General features: G+C 40.6%; 2 protein-coding genes across 2 annotated transcripts in view; both read left to right on the top strand.

Moving 5' to 3' along the window:
* Nucleotides 1–2,335: 2,335 nt before the first annotated feature.
* Nucleotides 2,336–8,870, top strand: NPVF (neuropeptide VF precursor). Its single transcript, XM_075728246.1, has 3 exons — nucleotides 2,336–2,476; nucleotides 4,277–4,649; nucleotides 8,677–8,870. Exons 1-3 carry the CDS (start codon nucleotides 2,336–2,338, stop codon nucleotides 8,868–8,870), a joined length of 708 nt encoding a protein of 235 aa, XP_075584361.1.
* A 6,710-nt stretch (nucleotides 8,871–15,580) lies between these two features.
* Nucleotides 15,581–25,233, top strand: part of SPMIP4 (sperm microtubule inner protein 4) — a 29,537-nt gene continuing 19,884 nt past the window's right edge. Inside the window, 2 exon segments of the mRNA XM_075728245.1 lie at nucleotides 15,581–15,780; nucleotides 24,763–24,939. Of these exon segments, the coding sequence (XP_075584360.1) occupies nucleotides 15,581–15,780; nucleotides 24,763–24,939 (377 nt within the window).

Below are 25,233 nucleotides of genomic sequence, written 5' to 3'. Positions count from 1 at the left end.
TCCCTTTTCACTTCCAGCTCTGTCAATGGGATTTCCCCCTCCCCTGGGAAAGGAGGCATTTCCCTACACACACTGTGCCAGGCAGGTTCACCTCAGATACCAGTAGCAAGCCACCTGCGTAGACACACCCTCCCAGCTCTCCCCACATAGCTGTGCTTCTAGATGTTACCTCTACATATGGCTCCCAGGTCAGCACTCTCATCTGGTTGACCCCTTAGTCTCAGCCCCACTGCCTTAGCTCAGCTGGCATGGCAAACCAATGCTCTGGTGTCCAAAAGTCTAGTGGCCCTTATCTCGGGCATGGGATTACTCCTGATCCCTGAACTCGTCTCCCAGCATTCAGAGAGTTCATGGGAGTAAATCCAGCACCTCTCTGATGCAGGTACACTATTTATCTGGAATCAATATAGGGAATGATGACAGGTGGGTGGGCAATGAAGCCAGTCTAAGAGAGCGGTGCTTCACAGGAATTACCAGGCAAGATCACACATGCTGCTTATCTAGGCCACTGTTTGCCAGAGAAAGTATAAAGGTCTGGTAGTAGGCATTGTGCAACATCTCCCCAGCCCCCTCAAGTCATCCTCTCCTCAAGAAGGCTTCAAATTCCCTCTAAAATTGCTTACTCTTGTCACCTTCAAGGAGACACCCCCAACACACTGTCCTACCCTAGATGATCCCCAGTAATTACAGGAGTTGGGGTATACAGGGACCATTCATTTACAGGGAATGGTGACAAGATGGTCCAAGCTTGGAGAACTGGGGCTTGCTGCTTCTCCTGCTATCGATAAGGATTAAACTGTGGGAGAGGGAAAGAAGGAGGAGCTGTTATTTCTCCTAAGGAAATCATTCACTGCAATTTATTTTTCTTCTTTTTTCACTTTAAGTGGCTCTAGTAAACAATTTAGGTGATAGGTTTAGTGCTTCCTGTTGTCTTGGTCAAGTTAGAGGTGCAGTCATGTCAGAGCAGTTTCCAACATACAACATACCACATACATGTGGTTCTCAGGAGTCCAAAAGGAGGTTTGAGTATCTTGTTAGTTCTAATACAAAGCCACTTAAGGCCTCCAGGATCTCAATTTCAGAGAATCTAAGGCAGAAATGACTCCATGCATGCCAGACAACTTTAAACCCAGAAAAACAGCCAACTTAATTCTAAAATGAGGTTACTTGCATATCCTTCAGCTCCACAGCGCAGTAATCACAGCAACATACTGTCAACAGATAAACAATCCATACTATCCATGCTGCCCACAGCATAAAACATGTTCTCTCGGGACAGCTTTGCCAGTGCTGTGATGGAACGGACATTTTACAACGCTGGTGTTGAACTGCAAAATAACTTGTCTAGAGTCCAGTTTTCCAGTATGAGTATTTACCATGTGCAATCAGATTTCTCCTTATACAGCTGATTTTAAGTATTAACATATGAGATTTAGGCAATCATTTAAAGAACTTAAGAATAACAAATGGAAGAACAACACAGTATGCTTTTCTTATGGCAGTCTGGCTCACCAGCCTATCTAGCAACCAATTCAATGTGTGCTTTAAGGACACATTTAATGTGCAGTCTGAATTCCCTTCTGGAACAGAACATGCACAGGCAGTCCAGTGCTTTCACTGCATGCAGGAAAGTGGCAGATGCCTTTTAAAACTTGCTGTTGGAAATTTGGCCTTAAGAATATAGATATAACATGACCTTTGAAATTTCTAAAAACTTAACTGATGGGCAGAATTTTAAAAACATGTTCTTAATTCAGTCTGAACACAAATTAACATGTTCAATTTAAAGCATAGACACTATGTACGTCAATAGATCTCACTGATGCTTAACATCTCTTACGACCTGATCAACCACTTCAGTAGACAGCACTTGATTTCAATGGGCCAAATGTCCCTAATTGTACATAACTATCAAAAAGCATGATATGGTCCAAAAGGACTACTTAAGCTGAAGAATCCTTATGAGAATGCTGATACAAAAGAATGAAACAAGGTGTTTTTGTCTACTAGTGATGGAACATTGTGGCTGTTATAAGTCCCTACTGTTATGGCTCTCAAATTCATCTAATTAAGACATACTTCACCAGAAGAAAATATTTATAAAGTCAGTGTGTCCCTAACAAGAAGCTATGTTAGTTAAAAAGGTTCACAAAAGAAATTCCCAACATTCTTCAAATACATTCAAATTACTTCCCTAATTAATATTAAGAATTAAAGCTTTTGAGACTGATGTCATAGGGAACAAAATCTTTTTGTTTTCTGATCATATAAAATGATGGCAGTTTTCTTTTCTGTACAGATTCTGAGGTCTCTAAGTAAGCTTAATTTGAGAAAAATGAAAGTCATTTCAACCAAGAAGTTTATTCTATTTGCTTTAGCTACAGTGGTCTTTCTAACATCGAATAGTATGTGCCTAGATGAACTGATGAAGTCCAGTCTGCAGAGCAGAGAAGACGATGATGATAAATATTATGAGGTAAGATCTGTATTACTATGGCATTATTCGGGGGAACTGTGGGTCAGATCCTGAGCACTGAGTTTTTTGGCAAAGGCTCTCCTAACTCATTGCGTGGTTTTCAGCATGACAGCACTAGCAGTATGAAAAAGGCTTGTTGAAAGAATTTTCAGGAAATTCATTTGCTCAGACAGACATACTGTGTAAATCAATTCATGTTTCAATTTTCTTGCAATACAGCCTTGTGATCAGGTTGACACTTTTTCTGAAATGTTTCTTACTTACACAGTGGGGCCTCAATTAACATTCCTGTCTGGCATTTTATGCACATAATATAACAGACACATTATTAATCCAAAATTAATAAAGGCATGCTTGTAATACTCAAAGAATAATGATAAACAGAGAACATTATAAATCTAATATAGTTAATGGTCTTAAAATTCTACTCTGGAAATTGACTATAAAAATATCTTTGCAGGATTGCCCATTTATTATGTCTCAATAGATGCCAAATCAAATTTGCACAGTTCATCTGTATTATTTTTCTTGTCTGCCCTGCAAATACTCCCTGGGAAATGAGAGCCAACCTCTCTTTTTGATTCATCATCATTGGTGTAATACAGATCCTTCAAACCAAAATACAACTTTAATTACGCTAGTGAAATCCTCTGGTCTTCAGCTCACTGTCTTTTATATACTTCAGAAGGAGTGTGCAGGTGCAACAGAGGGATGGTTTATTTAGTATTTTAATCATGGAGTATGAACTAGAATGGTTCATTCCCCTTCTCTCCCAGTAGCTGGAGAAGCTCCTGGGAGAGTCACCAAATGGGGATAAGGAACTGAAATTAGGATTAGTAGCATGTGTGTCTTTAGCTGAAATTAAAAAAACATATTTGTACATACTTGCTGTTAAGGCTTGGAATCTTAGTTTTGTTGCAAAAATAAGTGATTTTCAATATGCCCAGGGAAGGACCACTGCTATATAGGAAAGGGTCATGTTGATATAGCTATTTTTCAGGCAACAGCCGCCCTTTACATCAGGATACAGGTAATATACTAGGCTCAGTTCTTCACTGTATGCCATCGTAGACACAGAAAGTAGATTTTGTTCTGGTTGCACAAAAATTAGGAGCCCAGGAGCTCCTAATGCATCTTGTGTACTAGTGGAGGACTAAAGTAACTTAAAGCTCAGGGCAATCTCTTCAAGGCCAGAATAGGCATGATGTGGACTTGACCCAAATGCTTTCCATTCATTTCCCTAGCTGTTAGCCCGGCAGGATATTGGGTCAAAAGCATCCACCCACTGTTTAGGAAGAAATGAGCTACACCTTCAGGTAGCTTGGCCCATTCTCCTGTTCATCCAGACCAGATGAATAAGAGGCTGGGTCTGTGTCAAGTCACTAAATATAGTCAGCACCTTCCCCTCCAGACAGCTTCAGCTGGTGATATTAGCAAATATGGACCTGACAATGATTCCTGTCCACACTTAACTGACGGCACAGGTCCTGACACCTATGCCCAGAAATATTTCCAACTGACACCATTTGAACATTGTGGATACTGATATGGAGCTGTGCTCTTGTGGTCAGAGTACTGAAAAGGTAAGCAGGACAATGTCTGCCTATGAAGTAATCCACATGAAGTAGCTCACACTACAATGGAGTTTAGCAAATACAGCTAAAAAGCACTAGATATCCAAAAACGAGTGTTACCCAGCAGCTTTCTAAGGAGATGTGAAAATGAATGTTTTGTGTGATTGGTAGCTGGAGTAATGCCCTGTAAAATTATAGCATCCTTTTTTAAATTATTTTTCTTCAGATTAAAGATAATATCTTGGAAGAAAAGCAGAGGAGTCTCAATTTTGAAGAAATGAAAGACTGGGGATCAAAAAATATCATTAAAATGAACCCTCCTACAGTAAACAAGATGCCAAATTCAGTTGCTAATTTACCTCTTAGGTTTGGAAGAAATTATCCAGAAGAAAGAAGCATTAAACCAATTGCTAATTTGCCTCTGAGATTTGGGAGAGCTTTTGGAGACAACATACCTAGGCGTGCTCCAAAGGTATCACACAGGCTTGCGAGATCTCCACTTGTTAAAAGTTCCAGTCAGTCACTTCTAAATTTGCCACAGAGATTTGGGAAGTCACTGTCCATCAGTCTGTCTCAAGATGTTCAGGAATCTGAATCAGGTAATACTATGCAAGCATTCAAGCATATATTAAAATACATATTAAATCAGGTTAGCGATGATCAAATATAACCAGACTTCCTCAAGGGATATTCCCTAAGCATTTCAGTATGAGTCCAATTTGCCAAAAGAAAGATTCGCAGTTCATCAAATCAAAAAGTCTCATCACAAGAACTAGTAGAGAAACTCTTTATGAAATCTTTTCTAACAAGAAGATGCCAAATAGCCAAAGCCAAAAATGTTCATATGATAAGGTTTGACAACACTTTTTTAGATCAGGTTTTATTTTGAAAAGTTTAAAGCTTTGCAAAAAAGGTTCACACTCATTAAAATATCCCATTTCAGCACTATAAAATGACCAAACAAAACTACCTAAAAATTACTCTTCTATTTTCTAAATTTATGCAAATTACAGTTAAAAAAAGGACAAAAGTCCAAGCTGAATTGCAGCATTTTGAAAATGCTGGGGTTTTTCTCATCTGAACCTTTTTTTTTTTCCAAATTGTCTTACTGAGACAGTGTCTGAGATTTTGATTTTTCATTCCAAGTTAAGATGAAAAATTTTTTTTGCCATCTCAGAAATCTTTTCAGGATAGGAAAAATAATTTCCTGCTCATTACTAAGAATACTTTAAACCAGCTTTTCAATAACAGTCCTTCTTATCATATCTGCTTCTTTATCTGAACTATACATTTGTCTTGGAACCAAATTTCAGTTGCTACCACTGACTTGCATCTGACACATGCGTAAAGTAGAAGGTCAGGCCAGGGAAGATAACTGATATATCAGAAGTCAAGATTCTTTCTTATTTAATTTGATTCCTTTCATTCCTCTCTCACTGTCTCACCTGATTATAACAGATTATGCTTTATTTCTCTGATATTTTTAGGGATATGAATTTCAACAGTTATGTTAATACTGGAATGAAATCATGAAGACAGAAACTGGAAGACTTCGAAAAGCTGCAATGTATTTTCAAAACTAAAGGTCATGAAAAGGAAACATATGAGAACTGACATGCAAACTTGCCTTCATGTTATGAATAACGTATTTAGTCTGTACAAACCCTTGACGTATAAGGCAATGATAATAGTTGTGATTGTAGTAGTAGTTTACTTCGGTGGCAGTGCAGTATAAATTCTATTTACTTCTGTGCTACTTATGTCCTGTTGGATGTTAAACCTGATTTCAGAACAATGGCTGTATAATTGAAAGCAGCTTAAGCAAAATTAAAAGCAGCATAGTATGAATAAAGAAGCATAGTACAAATAAAAAAAGCCTATGATGTGAATAACAAACAGAAGCAGGATCAAAACCACCAGTACCGTTTTTGTCATATGCAGAAAAAGAAAATCAAGTAAAATGTAGAGAAAGCACTTTTCCTGTTGTTTATGAGTCATGTTAGATATAAATCTGAAAGGCGACTTGTCAAGAATTTGCCACAAATAAAACCTAGCTTCTTGGACCCCCACAGAGGAATAACATCTAACCAAAGTCATACTGTAATGCAATTATCTTGGGTTTTATATCTGAGATAATGCCCTCCCTAATGTCCTACAAGATCTGCGCTGTGGGTGTCCCAATCCCTCTGTTAATGTGAATGACAGTATAGCTACCAGATACACACTTGGAAGGGGCTACTCCATCATAAGTCCATATTTCCATTTCCTATTTCTTATGAAAACCATTCCCTTCTAAGTGGAATATTGTGTGTTTAGGCTTCCTCCAAAACCGAGTTTTCGGTAAGCCGTGAAGAGAAGCTGAATTCACACCTGTTACAGGGAAGCCAAATCTGGTGGACTACAGGATCTAAGGGATTCTTTTTTCTGGCCCTCAGATGCTGCATTACCTTAACACCAGGGCTGGCCAACAGTGGGGCTAGGCATCCCCTAAAAAACACACCCCACGTACATACACACACTATACAGCCACAGCTAACTACCAACAGACAAGAGAGCAGCACCTTTACAGTCTCCACATACACACCAACAAGACTCACATAAACATACAAATGGGCTGACCCTCTTCTCACTCACAGGCTAATCAGACTGAAAGCTTGCTAGCAGATCTCCCACCCAAACACACGCAAACAGGTCCCTCCAGTAGCTGTTCCAGACTAGTGGTCTCTTCAGCAGGTGGCTCTCAGACCCTTGATTCCTCCACTATCCCGACCTATGGTCTCTCTGGTAGCTGGCTCCCACACCTCTTCTCCCGCTCACCAGTTAGTCCAGCTTTAAATTCATATTAGAATCACACATACAGATGGGTCCCTTCATCAGCAGCTGTTAGATGATCAGTCTGTTCAATAGCTGGTATCCAGACAATCAGCCTCTCCTTCCAACCCAAAGCATTCTATGATTCTAAGGTTCTATGATTCCAGCTGCTAGCCCTCAGACCTGCAGGTCCCTTCGACTCTTGGTCTCTATCTCCAGTTGCTGGCACTCAGACCACTCACTCTACTCACCAGCTAGCCTGGCTTGAAATTTGCTAGCAGATCATACACACACACACGCACACATAAGAGAGAACACACTCAGACGCACATTCAATTATTAACAAGAAGATAGGACACACTGTGATGATCAGGCACAGGGCATAGCCTGACAAAAAATACTGACAGCAGCTTGACTGCATGCAGCTGACTTATTTTATCCCCTCTCTTCCCCATTATCCCATGCCTGTTCTTCCCCCATCTATCTTGATCCCTCCCTTTGACTGTCTTTGGCTCTCCCCTAAACATCCCCAAATAAGTTTAGCACTTTCCCACGTCCCTTAAAACATCCCACAGTAAGCTTTATGTGATCCTACAAGCCCTCTCAAATATCCCACTGTGAGTTTGCTCTTTCCCCACGAGATCCATGATAACCAGTTACAGAGCTCTGGCTGAACCTCCTAACGGCATTGATTGGGTCCTTCGAGGTCCCATCAATCAGTGATCTAAGAGTTCTGCTCTTTGTTACTGTCCTGTTATCTCCTCTTCCTTGGGGTCTGGGTATCTCAGAGTTTAATTTATTACTTCTCCTGTCTCTTGTTTTAGTCTTTTATGCTGAATAACCAGTAACCAGATATCCTTACATTCCACATATCTTTAGAGGAACGTGAAAAAAATCCTGATCAAATTGATCCTTTTTAACAGATAAATTCATAGTTGGGACAGAGCCTGGGTTGCTGTTCCTCTACAAAGTTAACATGACTGCTTGAAACACAACACTATTCAACCTGTGTCTGGTTAATTTAATTCAATCCAAGGTAGTGAGACCACAGTTCTGAGAATATCTAGTCTCTATACTCACTCAGATTTGAAATATCAAAGAGATAGGGACATCTAAACAGATTATAAACAAAGAGATTGTACCTTTTGAAAGTAAGAGTCCCAAACCAATCTTTGAGCTTCTCTCTGAGTCTCAGAAAACACTCTACCTAACAAATGCTGGTGAAACCCCAGTTTTGGAGCATAACACTTGGGTACTGCAGCGAAGTCCATGCTGAAGGACACTGGTCAACAAATTGCCTATGTGGGGAAAAGTCCAGGACCCAGCCTATGAAGTAGAAGCCTTGCCATTGCCTGCCACCACAACAGGATGTTATTCTTTCTGTAGTCAGGAAAACCGTGGGATTTTTTAGTGATTTACAGTCAAATGAACAGCAGAAGGAAATGCCCTGAACTTTGAGTTGTGTTCTGGTCCTGCAAACCTCAGTGCACATCATGTGAATCAAGAGCAAACAAGATTTGTGAGAATCCCTGAGCAGCAATAGGAGCTGCTTTTTTTAAGGCACATGTCACCTAGCAACAGGGAAAGGGTACATATCAATTGGCATTAATGATGGCTGCTATGGGACGAAAGCAGAAGCTCAAACATTGGCCCGGCAGCAAGTACAATTAGGTTGCCCTCTTATTGCAAGCTCCACAGCACAGATACAGGAGATGGCTGTTGATTTATTTTCCCTCAGCAGAGGAAGAGCTAGGTGAAAAGTACATAAAGGAGGAATTATGCTATGCTGTGCAAAATTTCTGTTTGGTTTGAAAGCATGTGAGCCAAGAAAACAATCACTGGGTAGTGCAACGGGAAGAGAAGGGGCACAACAGGCAACATACATTGCTATAGCTATTACTCACCAGATTATTTATTATCCATATACAGATATTATTCATGAATTGGGAAAAAGCAAGGAAAGGACTCAAGTAAATCAAGTGACAGACTATCGAGGCTTACCAGCATGAATTCTAGTAGGGTTCAGGAGCTCCCAGCCTTTCCTGCCATACACGTAATATTTATGTCTGTTATTAACGCCTCCATGCAAAAACAACACCAGGCTTATTTTAGATTCTGACTTAAGCTTATAGAGAGGACAGATGACAATCTACTGATTAATTTATAAGTCCAAGGGCTCATCATGTTGTTGATTTCAATATATCATTTGGACAGATTTAGTGGAATGTAAAGAGACACTGTTGTTTTACCCTCAGAAGAAGCCAAAGACTTGAGCATCTGGCATTTGAAATCTTTTAGTCTTAGATTCACTTCAACTGCTTTTGCAACTGCCTTTTGCATTTTCTTCAAAAGATGACAACTGGCCAACCTTGGTCATCACAGACCACCAGAAATTTCCAAACACTGAAAAAAATATTTTAAAAATTCCCCCCTCTTCAAGAGTACCCATTAGCAGGAATTGGAAATGTTTTCATTAGTGACACCCACTAAAGTACATCTAGCACAGATGCATGGACACCCGTAGATATCCAATTCGCACTTGTGCTGCTCTCCTGATGACATAAGGTGTAGAAGGGCCTCAGCTAGTGCCACTCAGATCTTTTGTAGTACATAATACGGATGAGAAAAATCTGTGCTACTAGGAAGGGAAAAACAGGCTTAAGGTAACCTTATGTGTGTTTTATCTCAAAGAACAATGGACACTGTAAAATAAACTTTTTCTTCTTTTCATACCTACGCACATGGATCCTGTGAAGTGATTAGCCAGAAGTTCGGTCCTATGGACTTACCTGGAACTATATCCAATTAAAATTTTGGTGAAAACCACCAAAAAATCCCAACTATCCACTTAGAGCCCTACAGTTAACTGGTAGAAGAAATATTCTAGAGAGGCTTTCAGAAAACTCAGATATATTTGTACGCTACCATTGTACTTGTATTATAAAAAAGTACATGGTCTCAACAGTTTTCTAAAACCAGAAGGTATTAAATGCTATTCAAGTTCATTCTATTCCTTTATGACCATCCTCCAACCTACTGATAGTAAAAGTAAAAGGAAAAGCAGAAGGTTGCTTCCACTGTTTGCAAGTCCTAAAAAAGGCGTCAGGTGACTAAGACAGACATAGGTCAGAAAAACCCAGCACAGGAAAATTCATTTTGCTACATCCCAGATTTTCAGAGGCACCCAAGTACTGTTTTGTCTCACACAGCAGCACCTCAGCAGATAATTCTTTCTTTTAAGGCCCTGCTTTCAACAGGAGTTTGGACCGGATGATCTCCAGATGACCCTTCCAACCCAGACTTTTTTGTGATTCTACGGTTCTTCAAGCTTGGGAGATGCAAAGCTAAGACAAAACTGTTACTTCACAAAGGAATCTTTATTTCTATTTTGTTATATACCTTTACAACTTTGACCCCAAGTCCCTCACCAAGTGTAGGTCACTTGATACAGCAGAAGGTTTCCTAGTCAATAGCAGTAATGGTGCAGGTAGGTTGGAGCCTTTAAGTATTCCCATCTTCTGGAACTTGCTGACCACTTAGCTCTTTCCCCCTATTTTGTCATATTTAGGACACCTGTTCTGGTTTTGAAGCTTTTGCACTTAATATATTTATCTCTGATAAATGATGAGCATCTCTGATGCTCATAACAACTGACTTCTACATTTATCAATTACCATGTTCATTGTCCTTAGTATGACATCCAGCCACTTTGTCTCTTCAACACATTGAAAATTATAGGCATAAGCCAGAAAACGAACACAAGTCAGTTCATGGTTCAGCAAAGAGAGCTGAAAGCAAAGCATGTATCAGAAACTTCCCTCCTTCACTTGTCTCAGAATTCCTGCAGTTCAGATGGACCCAGGGGGTTGATCTTACATATATAGCTAGAGGCAGCCAATAACCCAATAAGAAATATTTTCAATCCTTTAAATTACAGCTTTACATTTTATGTACTGCTAAACATTTATTCTCCTTTTTCCTCACGTATATTTGATACCTCAGCCATAAAGAAAGAAATGGTTAAATATTAGAAACAGGAGCTAAACTTCACATGCTGCATACCATAGCAGAGATGCACAGACATGCATAATGCAATTCATGTATTGTAGGGCACATTAAGTCATCATATCTGTCTTTGCAAATACTACATTTGTGTATATACCAGTAACAAATGATAGATGAACAGTGGTTCAAAACCAGAGGCAACTATTAGGCATATCCTAACTCAAAACTCTGCTTGGGTTTTGACCCTTAGTTCCTAAAGCCACCCTGCCTCACATCAAAGAAAACATATTAAATCACTTTGCATCTCTGAGATTCAAAGTATACAATACGTCATAACTCTGAGGAGCTTTATACTAATTTTTCAGTTGAAAACAAACAGATTTACAATTTGTGGAGGTGCTGAACAGAGCCAGTAAGGTCTGATGAGCTCCATGTGCTGTCCATTCCCAGCAGGCCTTAGCTGGCCTATTTGCATGAATTAGTGAAGGAGAACAGAGAGGAACTTTTTAAAATCAGCTGCTTCTCTTAGCTGCTCAGCTCTGTGGGTACATAAAATACACCTGCATCTTGGGGTAATAAAAGTGCTTAGAATTAACTATATCATATGACCAATAGGAAGAATTTTATTTGTAAAAGAATGGAGACCAACTTTCTTTGAACCTTGCTGTTGAAGAGAGAGGCTCAAGGAAAAAATAAAACCATATGTTGGGTGCTGAGCTTGTTTTTGACTGTGGTTACCTTTTTGACTATGTATCTACTTGCCCTTAGAGACCATCATCAATTGTAAGAGCTGCAAGTTTGCCTCTCCCTCAAGAGGCATCTCAAATGAAATGGTACAGCCTAATTCAGCAGTTGATTTCTTTTGGCAGCTATGAAAGAAAAGTCAGAACTTTAATTTAGATGCCTGTGAAGAAATTAAATACCAGTGAAGGTACACGAGGGTACCTATAGTGTAATTATACTGGGATCACATATGGTTTATGAAGTCTTGAAATAAGGAAGTGTGAATGCAGGTGATTCTGAATTGCTCTTTAACTAGAAGTGTCAGTCTTGTGTGGGCAAGGGAGGGGAAAAGAGCAGACGGTCGTCAGAAGGTACTTCCTGTGCTGGCTCGGCTCAGCATACCACCGTATGCTTCTCGAAGTTCCATATTTCAAGACATTTCCTAACAAATGTATTCTTGCACATATTTATACTGCATATGAATTTATGAATCCCCACGGACAGCCTGGAGGATTGCAGATCCCACCCCCATCTCAGATTTATAACTAGTGATAAATTACTTCTGGGTCTTTATTTCCCTCTCGTGCTAAGTGCAGATGGTGCACAGTTTGGCACTGGCACAACAGCAGCGCAGGCTGTGCCTGTGCAGCGGTGATTTTCCTAGTTACCCCTGAAATCACAGAGATGAGGATATGGTAACTTGGGCTGACTGTGAAAAGGGGCACATAGGAGAAAGTTTGCAAGTAATGTATGAAGTAATGGCTTTTTCCCCACAGTTTTCCAATATATAACAGCAAAATATTCTCATCTCCTTAGTATTATCTTGACAATGAATAATCTAGTCTTGTTTTGTACAATACTGTTCTCTTAAATCACTATTGCATTATATGATCTCACAAGTCGGCTACAAAATTCTTGTTCAGAACCTCACCAGCTAACAAGCACTAGAGACACCACTGTGCATGCATGTATACCTATTCTGTCTCTGTATACTTGATTGTCAGAAAAGGTGATACTCACTTTGGCCTTAACTGAAACTATACAACCCTCTATAAGCCTGTATTTGATAGCATTATTCATACAAGGGATACATGGTAACCTTTGAACTGTATAGGATCAATAAATTGGCATTGTGGCCTGATCCTGCCCTCAGTCTGGGATAAATCTAAAGTAACTCCACTGGAATCAATGTATTTATTCATTGATTGACATGACACGGAAATTGAGTGCAATTTAACTTATAAATAAGTTAAAGAATCACTGAAGGCGTGAAAAAGCTTCTGTGTGCAATTATACAACAATTTTCATATGAACAGGCCAAAAGTGAGGCACAGGCCCTTGAACTAAAATTACCTTGGTGATTAGAAAAGAAATGATCCTTACCTGGTTCTTCTAACATGCAAGTCACATCTTCATATTCCAGGTTATGAGGTAAAACTCAGAAAATTGTATGTAATTAATTTGACAATCTAAACAGTCAGCTGCTGTACTCAAATGAAAGATATACATAAGTACATTGTATACAGAAAAACTGGCTTGGAGATACAAAATTTTATGTTTGTTCTCTAAAGTAAAAGCAAGACATTTGGGATTATTGAAGTGCAATGCAAGTCTTTGAAATTCCCGTGGTTGCAAAACTGCAAAAATGGCCTGTGGCCACGAGAGGGCAGAAAGAACATTCCTTGTAAAGCTTGATTTTGGGGAAAACCATGTATTCCCTTACAGAACCTGGGCTGTAAATTGCGGTAAGAGGCTGCTGGAGGAGTTAGGAAAATGCAAACTACACAGTTAGCTTTACAAAAGCTATCTCATGAACTTTCAATGTTAACAAAGTCTGGTCATATTCAACTTTCCATTTTTAAATAACTATTCCTAGAACAACTAAAATAAAAAAAAAATCATGATGGCATTTGACGTAAAGCCTGAAAAGAACATTTCTTGAAGTGTGTATTAAGCTGTGTATCAATGCTTTCTAACTTTTGCCTTTCAGCACTGGATTAAGGATAAGAATATGTAACATTTCTCACTTCAATAAATAGCTTGCTTTGGCTCTTTTTGGATCCGAATGCATGTGTAGTTCTCACATCATCACAGCTGTCAAAATCAGTGAGAAGTCCAGAGAACGACATCTCAGTCCTCTTCACTGAAACGCTCACATCCCTCTACTTTCTCCACCACAATCAGGGGAAAAATATGAATTACAGAAATTACTTTTCTCTTTATTTAGCTGAGCTGGCCTCATCTTTTCTTCAGCCCGTTGCCATGTAGGTAACAGAAACACAGCTTTAATCAGGTAGAAATGATCTTTCTATTTTCTGTTTCCACTGGCTATGTCACATTACACCACATGAAGCATATTCAGTTCAGCATGGAGGGGGTACTGGTTTAATAACTGCCACTGCAAATCTTCATCTTTTCTGCATTAGTCAATGGGAAGGTTAAAAGAGCTCTGACCTGAGATCATACATATACCAGAGCCAAACACAAATAACTGCTTTATCTGTCTGTCTAAGCCATCAAGTGACTTTATTCCCTGGGAGCTGAATATTTTGCCTAACATAACAGATTATGTTTCCAATTCAAGAGGTGCCTTGTTGCAAGGCTCCTTCTTCTTTTTGCCCCAGAAAAAGGGATAGTTTTCTTTATCCCACTTTCCACATAACTGCCACAGCACGGGGACATAGCCCTTGGTTGTGTGATTGTAGGAGCAAGCAGTCAATAGGGTACTGGGGTAAAAGAGGAAAACTGTGGGCAAGCTCTCAAGAAAAGCCATAGAGAGGTAGAAATGGAAGGACTACATGGGGAACTCACTGCAAAACATCTTTAATATGCTTGAGTAGATAGCTTAGTAAAGCTGTCAGGCTTGTAATTGTCATTTTTAGGATTGGGTTAAGGTCACTTTTTCTTAGGCCTCCTGCATAGCCTGGGAAGAATCCTTAAATGATCATGCTTCTTAATGCCACCTCATTTTGGCTTTTGTCTTCTAACTTCCACAGCATTTCAGGAATAGAACTGGTTGCGAAAAGCTTATTCTCTATATTCTTCACAATGCAAGATGGGACCAAAAGCACAAGAATGTTTGAAAAGCCTTTAAAACACACATATACAAGTCTACGGGCCCTGATGGCATGAGTGCTGAGGGAGCTGGCTGATAACATCTCAAGGCCACTCTAAACCCTGAACAATCATGGCAACTGGGAGAGGTGTCTGAGGACTGGAAGAAAGCAAATGCCATTTGTATCTTCAAAAAGGGCTGAAAGGAGACTACAGGCTGGTCAGCTTCACCTCCATCCCTGGGAAGATGATGGAACAACTCATCCTGGAAACTACTTCCAGGCACATGGAGGACAAGAAGGTGACTGGGAGTAGTCAGCTGTCGTGGTTTAGCCCCAGCCAGCAACTAAGCACCACGCAGCCGCTCACTCACTCCCCCTACCCCGATGGGATGGGGGAGAGAATCGGAGGAGTAAGAGTGAGAAACACTCCTGGGTTGAGATAAGAACAGTTTAATAATTGAAATAAAGTAAAATAGTAATGCTAATAGTAACAGTATAATAATGATAATAATAATAATGATACACGAAGCAAGTGATGCACAATGCAATTGCTCACCACCCGCCGACCGATACCCAGACAGTTCCCGAGCAGCGATCGCTGCTCCCTGGCCACCCCCCCCCAGTTTATATACTGAGCATGACGTCATATGGTATAGAACAGCCCTTTGGTCAGTTTGGATCAACTATTCTGGCTGTGCCCCCTCCCAGTTTCTTGTGCGCCTGGCAGAGCATGGGAAGCTGAAAAAGTCCTTGACTAGCATAAGCAGTACTCAGCAACAACTAAAAACATCAGCGTGTTATCAACATTCTTCTCCTACTAAATCCAAAACACAGCACTATGCCTGCTGCTAGGAAGAAAATTAACTCTATCCCAGCCGAAACCAGGACATCAGCATGGATTCACTAAGGAGAAGTCATGCTTGACCAACCTGATGATGATCTACGATGAAATGACTGACTTGGTAGACAAGGGGAGAGCAAGGGATATTGTCTACCTTGACTTCAGTAAGGCTTTTGACACTGTTCCCCATAAAATCCTCATAGAGACGCTGATGAATTATGGTCTGGATGAGGAGACTGAAAACTGGCTGAATGTCTGGGCCCAGAGGGTATTGAGCAGTGGTACAAAGTCTAGGTGGAGACCAGTAACGAGCAATGTGCCCCAGGGGTCAATACTGGGGCCAGTCCTGTTCAATGTCTTCATTAATGATCTATATGATGGGGCAGAGTGCATCCTCAGCAAGTTTGCTGATGATACAAAATCAGGAGGAGTGTCTGATACCCCAGAGGGTCATGATGCCATCCAAAGGGAGAAATGGATTGACAGGAACCTTATGCAGTTCAACAAAGGTAAGTGCAACATCTTGCATATGGGGAGGAACAACCCCAGGCAGCAGTACATGCTGTGGGCTGACTGGCTGGAAAGCAGCTTTGCAGAAAAGGACCTGGGGGTCCTGGTGGACACCAAGTTGGACATGAGCCAAGAACATGCTCCCACTGCAAAGAAGGCCAATGGTAGCCTGGACTGCATGAGGAGGAGTATTGCCAGCGGGTTGGGGGAGGGGATCCTTCCCCTCAGCACTGGTGAGGCCACACCTGGAGTACTGTGTCCAATTCTGGGCTCCCCAGTACAAAGGAGAGATGGGCATACTGGAGTGAGTCCAGTGAAAGGCCACAATGATGAAGGGTCTGGAACATCTCTCCTATGATGACAGGCTGAGAGCTGGGACTGTTTAGCCTAGAGAAGTAAAGGCTCAGAGGGGATCTCATCCATATGTACAAATATCTGAAGGGAGGGTGCAAAGAAGATGGAGCCGGGCTATTTTCAGTGGTGCCAGTGACAGGACCAGAGGCAATGGGCACCAGCTGAAACACAGGAGGCTCTCTCTGAACATAAGAAAACACTTTTTCACTGTGAGGGTGACCGAGGACTGGCACAGGTTGCCCAGAGAGGCTGTGCAGTCTCCCACCTTGGAAACAGCAGCCTGCTTTACGTAGCCCTGCCTGAGCAGGGGTTGGACCAGATGACCTCCAGAGGTCTGTTCCAAACTCATCCATTCTGTGATTCCATGATTTTGTGGTATCCATCTTTTCCCTGACCCCTTTGTTGCATCAGCACAGAACAGCCACTGTAGCCTGGTAAGGGACCTATACAGAGAGGTATCAGGGACCTTAGTCCTCCCAATTAGTTTTTTCCCAAAGAAACTCGTTAACCTGGAGATACAGGTGGCAGAGATATATCCAACTTCTGTACTGATAGATTTACATGTAGGGTGACCTCTTCTGTGTGAAGATTTAGAGGGTAGAAGTGATGTCCTAAGCCTTTTTCCTCAAGTCAGCACACCCTCTACAATAACAACTGAGGCAAGTCATTCCCATAGTATCTTAAAACCACAACCCTAAATCTTCCATAATATTTTTTTGGAAGCAAATAACAGAGTTTTTCAACATCTGAGTAAGTAATGAAATGAACGAAAAGATTCTGCTGAGCCTTTCTATACATTCAGCTCTAGACTAAGATGAAGCATGAAAAAGAAACACTGAAAATATATTTTTTTCATAATATATTAAACTTCTGAACTCTGGGAATTACTGATACAGCTATATCACTTGTACATGGCAGAAACATTAAAGCGTAGTTCACTTCAATGTGATGGCCAAGCCATCCATGTTAAAAACAAACTAATGGTCCAAAATCATAATAAACCAATTACTGGCTCCACTGGATAATAATAACACAACAGTGCATTTAATAGGTATTCAGAAAAGCTATTTATGTATTATCACTTGCCAAAAGACTTGCTTCCAGCTTTTTTCACACTGCTTTTCCAAGAAAAGTAGGACCTCCTGCTAATTTTGCCCTGTCTGGTGAAAGAAACAATTCAACTCAAACAAAAACCACATTGAGAGAAAAGAAAAGGTCAGCAGAAGAAAGTAAAACAGATCAAAATCTATCACCATGTCTGTCAAACACAGGAAGGCAGAAACATCCAGCAAGCCAACTAACCAGAATCTAAGCTCCACCAGTGGCCAGGTCCAACTGTTTCGAAGGATGGTGTGAAAATCCCACACAAGACCTAACCAAAGAATATTGGTATCTCCAAGAATGGGAATAAGAAGTGGCAGTTCACAGAAGTCCTGCTGCTGTGCTGCCTGCCTTATTTGAAAGGTTCTAGGCTCAGCCAATTTGTCAGGAATTGAACTGACACCCACACAACTTCACTCAATTCTTCCCAATCGAATTTTCTGTAATGAACTGGCTTTTGGCTTGGCTTGTGGCTACATTTACTGCTTTATTCAGGAGAGGTAAAACAGCCCATCACCCACTTGTGTCTTGGATCCCAGCTCCCAAGTATGTTCGAACATCCTCCCCCCCACACGCCAGGTAACCATCTGCTGACATCACCAGCTGCTTTGTTCTGTGTATCACCCCAAAAGATCCCCAACACCCTCTCACTGTGATGTCAAGTACTACCAGAATACAGGCCAAAGCATACTCACAGTGTACTGCACTGAATGAGAAGGCAGGCTTAGTTCGTGGATCTGTTCTATACCATTTCTTGTGTCTTCTGAAGACAGACAGACAGGGAGGGAGAGAGTCTGCTCTCCAGATACTGTCTCCTGCTTTAGAATAATATCTCTTTGGGGTTTCATAAACACAGTATTTGAAAGGTTGTTATATTTAGAAATTAAGTTTTACTTAGGTGTCATTCCCCAGGACATAAATGTATCATTTTCCTGTACCTTCCTGCCTTCTCCCACTAGAAGCTTCTCCTTATCAAAAGGCTCATAGTGAGATAATACATTCTCTTAGCCATGAATTTCTGAAAGCTCTAGGGCTGAAATGTGAATGATCGTGTTTCCTGCTTTGGAGAGACATCATCCTGGAAACCAGTTATTTCCTTTGTGGGTGATTTCCCCTGGATCAATAAGGACTTTGGACTTTGGTCCTGCCAGCACCTCGCTCCACCTGACTTCATCATCTTTCTCCTACTGTTATATTCCCCATTATTGCCTTATTGCCAGCCCTCTAGCCTGAGTGGCCTCACTGAGCTATAACCCCCTTGGCTTCTTCTGCCAAAGAATTGGGCCAGTTTACCAGGGAACAGAACTGGACAGAGAGTGGGTGTCCTTCTGCATGCATTGGACTGTGTCCAGAGAGCGTTGTTCATAGGGATGCCTTGACCCTTGGTCTGGATCCTGCTGCTAAAGGTAGGTGTCAAGGGCTGGGAACTCAAGGTTCCCAAGCCAGTCACCTGGAAATGCTGTGCAATGAACTATGTTTCTGGACCTGAAGGCAGGTTTTAGGATTTGTGTGGTGGCTTTGGACCAGTGCAGCTGCAGGGACATGGGATGTATACGTTCAGAACCCTTCTGATGAGGGGGTATGGACTGCTGCCTATCAGTGGGGCCAGTGTCGGTACGATGGGTAAGACTGCAGGTGGGCATTAGTCTGTGTGTACGTTGTGGATTTGGAGCTGAATGCAGTCAGGTCACCACCTGGTGCTATGGACAATGGCTGAGAAGTCAGGAGACTGATGAAGTAAAATTGGTGGCATACATCCCTGCCTCAGTGGGCAGTTGCTGTCATGGAGCTGCAAAGAGAAGCTGTGAACTGTGGCACCTCCCCGTATGTGCAACAGGCAGGGGCAAAAAAACCTACTAGTCAGAGGCCCCATCTGTAATTCTGGCAGCCAGAAACACATTTCCCAGAAAGGTTAATCAAGCTGGATAGAGACAAAATTCTGCTAGGGTCTGAACAATGTGGACTCAGAACTGCATTACATTACAGAACCACAGCATTCCTGCTGGAAGGAAAGTCTGGCTTCTGTTTCTTGCCCACTTGCAGATTGCAAATCAACAACTCTGAACATTTTTCTCTTTGCAAGCCAGTAGTACTTGAACCTGACTCATCAGTATAAGATTCCCATAGTGCTCATGTAGATAGCATAGCAGACCACCCAACACTCCAGAAACTGCCAGCATGACAGACTTCATTTGAATTTTTTCACTTGAACATGATACATCAGCTTCTTTTCTTACGATACATATGGCCCAAACCCCCAGACATCCTAGAAGGATTGTCCCAGAAGAATCAGGGCACAGATACAAGGGAATGCTCTGCTGGCTCCTGGTGGAGGGGGAGGAAGCAGTAGTGCTTCTTCATATACTTCATCTAAGAAGTCAGTGGTGGTTTTTGAGAGAACAGAACTCGTAAAGGTAAATTATTCCATTAGAAGTATTTGATATCCATTTGCTGTTACTGAAAGTATTTTCTAATGGTTATGTTTTTCCGGCAAGACACAATTTTTTCTTTTTGTTTTAATGAAACAAAATGTTTTCTACTTTGCGCAATAGTCTGTCAGTTCCCTGGGAAATACGTTGATTACTCTGGAAAAGAGGACTGCTAAAATACGTTATACTGTGGCTTTAGGGCTCAAAATCTCATGAAATAACTTTCATAAAGAATAAACCCAACATATATATTGATTTCTAATCTGGAAAAAATGAGCATATTTCACAAACCAATCCCTTTGATCTCCTGCTGTTTTGAACCTTTTTTTTTCTAGATTACAGATCGACCTAGAATTACTGAGATAAACTTTAAAATTAAAATTTAAAATTACAGGAAGCCTGCATTTTGCTTTTTTAGTCATCAGTGTGTAATCAGGAAGTTTCAGGAATCGATGCATTTTTACTATATTTTACAGGCCCAATTATACTGCTGGCTAGGGGGAAGGATATGACAGAATTCCTGCAGTTTCTAAAGTTCTGGAAAGTTGAACCTCCATGCTGCTCAGTACTCATGAAAAATTTTTTCTTAATCTAAATTTCTATTTTTTACATACATAACAGATTCCAGAGTTAGCCTCAAGTCCTCCAGCACTCTTTGACATGAGATTTTATATATTTTGTTGGCAAAATCAATTCTTAGTTTCCATCTTACTGACAGCCTTCTGGTTTACTACCACTGCTAACTTCTTCCATTATTCTCATGTCTCACATCCAACATCTGAATTCCAATCAGAGTATTTTGATATTATTGGATTATCACACTTGTCAAACTGTGTCTTGATGCCTCCCACTTACATATCTTCCCTGAGGCAAGTTTTTGTTGTATTCCTTGCATTACAGGAATTTGGGTGAATTTTCTTCTGAACTGTTTTAACTATTGACAGACTTGAAAAATTACTGAATTATAGGCCTGATCTAAATTTTAGTGAATGTACAGGAAAGATTCATGTTGGCTACACAGGATACCCAGCAAAAGGAAAAATTAAGCTCAGAACGGGCTGCAATGTCAGGATCTGAATGCACCAGCACAGCATCTTTCAGATGACAACTATGTTAGACCCAACTCTGAAACACAAACAAGAAATAAGCATGGCCAGGTCATAACATTTCTTTTCTCTCTGAACAGAAAAATCTATACTGTAATACAGGCAGTAAGCTACATTTTCCTGCTAACTTAAACACACACTCACATGAACTCACCAATTTAAACCTGAAAAGAAGGTGGCTGCATGTTTTACAATATCATACATGTTTTCGAAATGGTGCATTTTTTCCTAGTCACATAATTACAAGCAAATAAATAAATAGAGCACAGTTGTTCTCAGCTTTTAAAAATCCCGTATCCATGAATTTTATTACATTATCATCTTGGACTAGAGTATTTGTTACCAACATTTGCACTGATAAACAGCACCCATGAATAACCAGAAGCACATATGTGTGTTTGTGTAATGCTAGGTTATATATATATAAAGAAGGTACCCTAAGGATTTTACCCTATGATCAGATAGTCAGATTCAGCATTGATATACTAAGATGATGTATATAGTTATTTATATGTTTATTGGGCAAGAGTTAATTTAAAAAAAGGTCAGCCATTCCCACCCCCCAAAAAATTCACTAAATTCCAAATCAGTATGTTGCTCAGTGACTACATCTACATTGGCAAGTATTGTGGACTACAGCAGAAGATGTGTAGAGTGAAACAGTTGGTGCTGAGGATCTGAAGTCCAGAAAAAATGCACTTCAGGTGCTCTTTACTTTGTATTACCTCTAGTGTGACTCCAGGGACTGAGGGTCCATTTGTGGCTGTGCTGCGCTCCTGGTGTGTTCCTGGAGCACATCTTCCAGTTAATTTCATCCAGAAGGAACCCAGTTCATGTACTTCAACATCAAGGCACTGCAAAATAGAGGCCATTGGGAGACTCATGTCAAAAGTGCACTCCTGATCCAAATTAAAATGCCAGTGTGAATGTACCCTATGTGAACTCATACAGAGGCAGGTCCTAATCCTATCCCTCTAAGAACTCTCTTTCCACAGACCTTCTGGAAGCTCTTGGCAACACACCCCCTCAGATGAGTTGGCTTCATGCACTGATCAAATCAGTTACTGGAGCCCTTCACAAGCTCACAATCCAAGGCACTGTATTCATACACTGTGGTTTGAGCTCCCCACAACAGAACAAATTTGAAGGGAAAAATTTAACTTTTTAAAAATAAAGGAGATACTAGTGAACTAATGTTCTGATCCTAGAAAGTTAGCTTTCTTTTTTTTGTCAGAACAAAAGAGCCAGAAAGCTGGAAGTCGGCTGTCAGAATTCAGAATCTACAATTGTGGAAGTTAGAAGTGGTAATAGTCTCTATTGAATCATTGACTATATTGCTGAGACTCTTAAGGATTGTTCATGACACACTCTTTAAAACTTTGTTCACCCTAGCCCTCATTTGATATTCTCTGGGCAGAGACATTTTTTTCTGGGTCCTTGAGATCTTCGATATCCCTGGATCAATATCAGCTATAAATGTTTCTTTGTCAGAAGGAGACTTGGAAACCTTTAAGCCTAACAAAGTCCTGTTTGGGCTGAATGGATGATCAGACCTTTGTGTGCACTGCTTCTCTTTTCTGTCTATGATAAAGTGGTTGTTCTGCAACTTAGTAACCTATAGATAGCAGTCAACAGGAATGATTTATTAATATTTCCAGTGAGAGTCAGCTTAATGAATACAAACACCACAGCCATGCATCTGCCTGCCTTCTTTCAGAAAGGGGAAAAGAGGCTTCAGACAGAACTTAAGAAATGGATGCTTGAGTTCCTTCAGAAACTTAAAAAGAGAAAAGCTTTCTGATAATCTACGGCACATCAGATTCTTAGTTTAGTTCATTGTACAATACAAACATATTGCCCTTTGCATCCTGGCAAAATAGATAAAGGAACAGCATCAGGCAGCAGCAGAGTGGTGCTGAACCACATGGAAGGAACTACATGATAGGAGGGCACCGCACTGCACAGCAGCACTGTCTGTGTCTTGTACATCATGATCTCTCCAATAGATTTCCCTAAAATCTGTTTAGATATCTAGGACTCTGCCACAGTTTGAGTCTAAATGTACTCTGATGAGAAGTTTCTGTCGCCATTATTTTTTCTTCCTTAAATGCCTATACTCATAACAAAGGTCAGGATTGTAATGCTCATTGAAATGCTCATAGCCACATAATAACGATCCTATTTCCCCTTTTAGGAGATGTGGGCTCAGGGATGTTATTCTACCGTTGAATCAATGTAAGATGAAGTCAGAATTAGGAGAACCTTACACCTGAAAAACACCATAAGCCTGAATCTAGCTAGTACCTGCAGAGTGGCACTTTCTCCCAGTAGAGCTTAATGAAAAACACCATCTCCGTCCATCTCCAAAGTAATGATCAACACTAGCAAAGATTAACATCTTTGCTTAAACAAGGATTTATTTAGCAGAAACACGTCACTCCATCAGGACTCACACATCCAGAAACCTAGAGCAACACCATAGTTTGGACCAGAGGACAGAGAAACCCAAGGTAATTGGGAGTGAGTTGGAATATCAGCATGATTCACCACAGTCTGTGCTGTGATAGCAGTGCAGTGGCTATACCGCAGTCAAAAAAGGCACTCCTACTGGTCTGCAGCCATGTCCAGCTGCTTCACCCATCAGTAAAGAAACACCCAATATCAGAAAAAGATGGTAGTACAGATGAGGTCTAGCTAAAGCAAGAATCAGGGCTACTCAGTGATGGAAGGGCTGACAACAAATAGACATGACTACCGGTTCCCAACCCATTCACCTGAACATCACTCTCTCTGGTTTCATATGAATGAAGACAACACACCAGTAAAGCATCCCAAGGGTGACGATCCCCACCACATACCACAACAGTTCATTACTTTCTTGATAAGGTTTTCAGAAAATCCTGGACAACTAAGTCAAATTTAAATCACTCACTTCGGCTCTTATAAAATCACAGAATATCTCAAATTGGAAGGGACCCATAAGGATCTTCGAGTCCAGCTCCCTGCTCCTCACAGGACTTATCTCCTTAGTAAGAAGATGTTTGGCTGTGCACATGTTCTCCTGACTGGAAAACTGCGGCCATCCGAAAGAGAAGCAAGCTTTAAATTTTCAGCAAGTTTGGTGTCCATCTTTACAACACTGTAAACTGAAACTATGTGAGGTGAACAAGCATCTAAACACATTGAACTGCTTGATTTCAAATGACACAGATGTATGGAAATCTACTAAATATCCTCAGCCACTAGCACATCCATGTGAAGTGCCTGACACAGCTTGCAGTCAGTGTGAATTACAGCTACTAAACGGTAACATTTCTCACCCCTCTCTAGAGAGGGGAGGTTTTCAAAGGCACAAATAACAAATTCTGAAATCAGTGACAATTAGATGCTAAAGCTTCCATCTGTGCCATTGCATATATTTGCTGTCCATATGCCATTTATGCAGTACTGAAGGGACAGTGCAGGTATCTACGTGCTGGCAGCTGAGACTCAGTTACGCTCTAAGATGTTCATGTTGCACATATCTATGACCTTCCTTCTTGCTCTCATTGATCAAAACATAATAGATGTGATTCAACCTTCATTAAACAATTGCCAATCACCCTTGCACTTACTTCTCCTAGTGACAGTTCACCACAATAGCATTACCCAGAATAAGGCTGAGTGACTCAGAGCCAAGAAAATAAAGCCAGGTTGTCATTGTTTAAAGGATTTCAAGTAACCACCACTGTTGCTGCCATTAAAGGACATTTTGGTTTTGTTTTTTTTTCTTTCAGATATAAAGAGTTCAGGGAATCCCTTCACTGCTGCAAGCTTCCCTGGGGAGCAGAAAGGGAGCATGGAGGAATTGCACTACCTGTACTGCCAGAAGACAACAGGGCAAAGTATAAGTCTCCATGTACATTTGTTAAAGGACATCAACCTTATGGTAGCAGCGTAGACCTGTGGCCAAGGTAGGCTAGACATGTACTTCTCACAGTCAAAATGTTTAAGTGAAGTCTTTTTAAAAAGAATAACAACAGACAGCTAACAGGTTAAGCAGTAATGTAGACTGAGATGTGCAAATATCTGCATTCCAAAAATGGGCAATTTAAGCTTCTGCTCTTTTCACACTGCCCTAAATATTAATGTGGGAATATTTACCCACAAATCTCCATACAGTGTTTTGCTTAAACACCTGAAGTTCCAAATTTCCTTTTTTTTTTTTTTTTTTTGCTCATCATTGATAATTATTTACTGACTTACAG

The sequence above is a fragment of the Pelecanus crispus genome, chromosome 2 (assembly GCF_030463565.1).
Source record: "Pelecanus crispus isolate bPelCri1 chromosome 2, bPelCri1.pri, whole genome shotgun sequence".
NCBI classification, from domain to species: Eukaryota; Metazoa; Chordata; class Aves; order Pelecaniformes; family Pelecanidae; genus Pelecanus; species Pelecanus crispus.
This window is presented reverse-complemented; position numbering and strand designations above follow the sequence as displayed.

Coding starts and splice junctions, on each gene's coding strand:
- NPVF (XM_075728246.1), top strand. CDS start 2,336: ATGAAAGTCATTTCAACCAAGAAGTTTATTCTATTTGCTTTAGCTACA. Junction 2,477..4,276: donor ATGATGATAAATATTATGAG/GTAAGATCTGTA, acceptor ATTTTTCTTCAG/ATTAAAGATAATATCTTGGA. Junction 4,650..8,676: donor TGTTCAGGAATCTGAATCAG/GTAATACTATGC, acceptor TTGGTTTGAAAG/CATGTGAGCCAAGAAAACAA.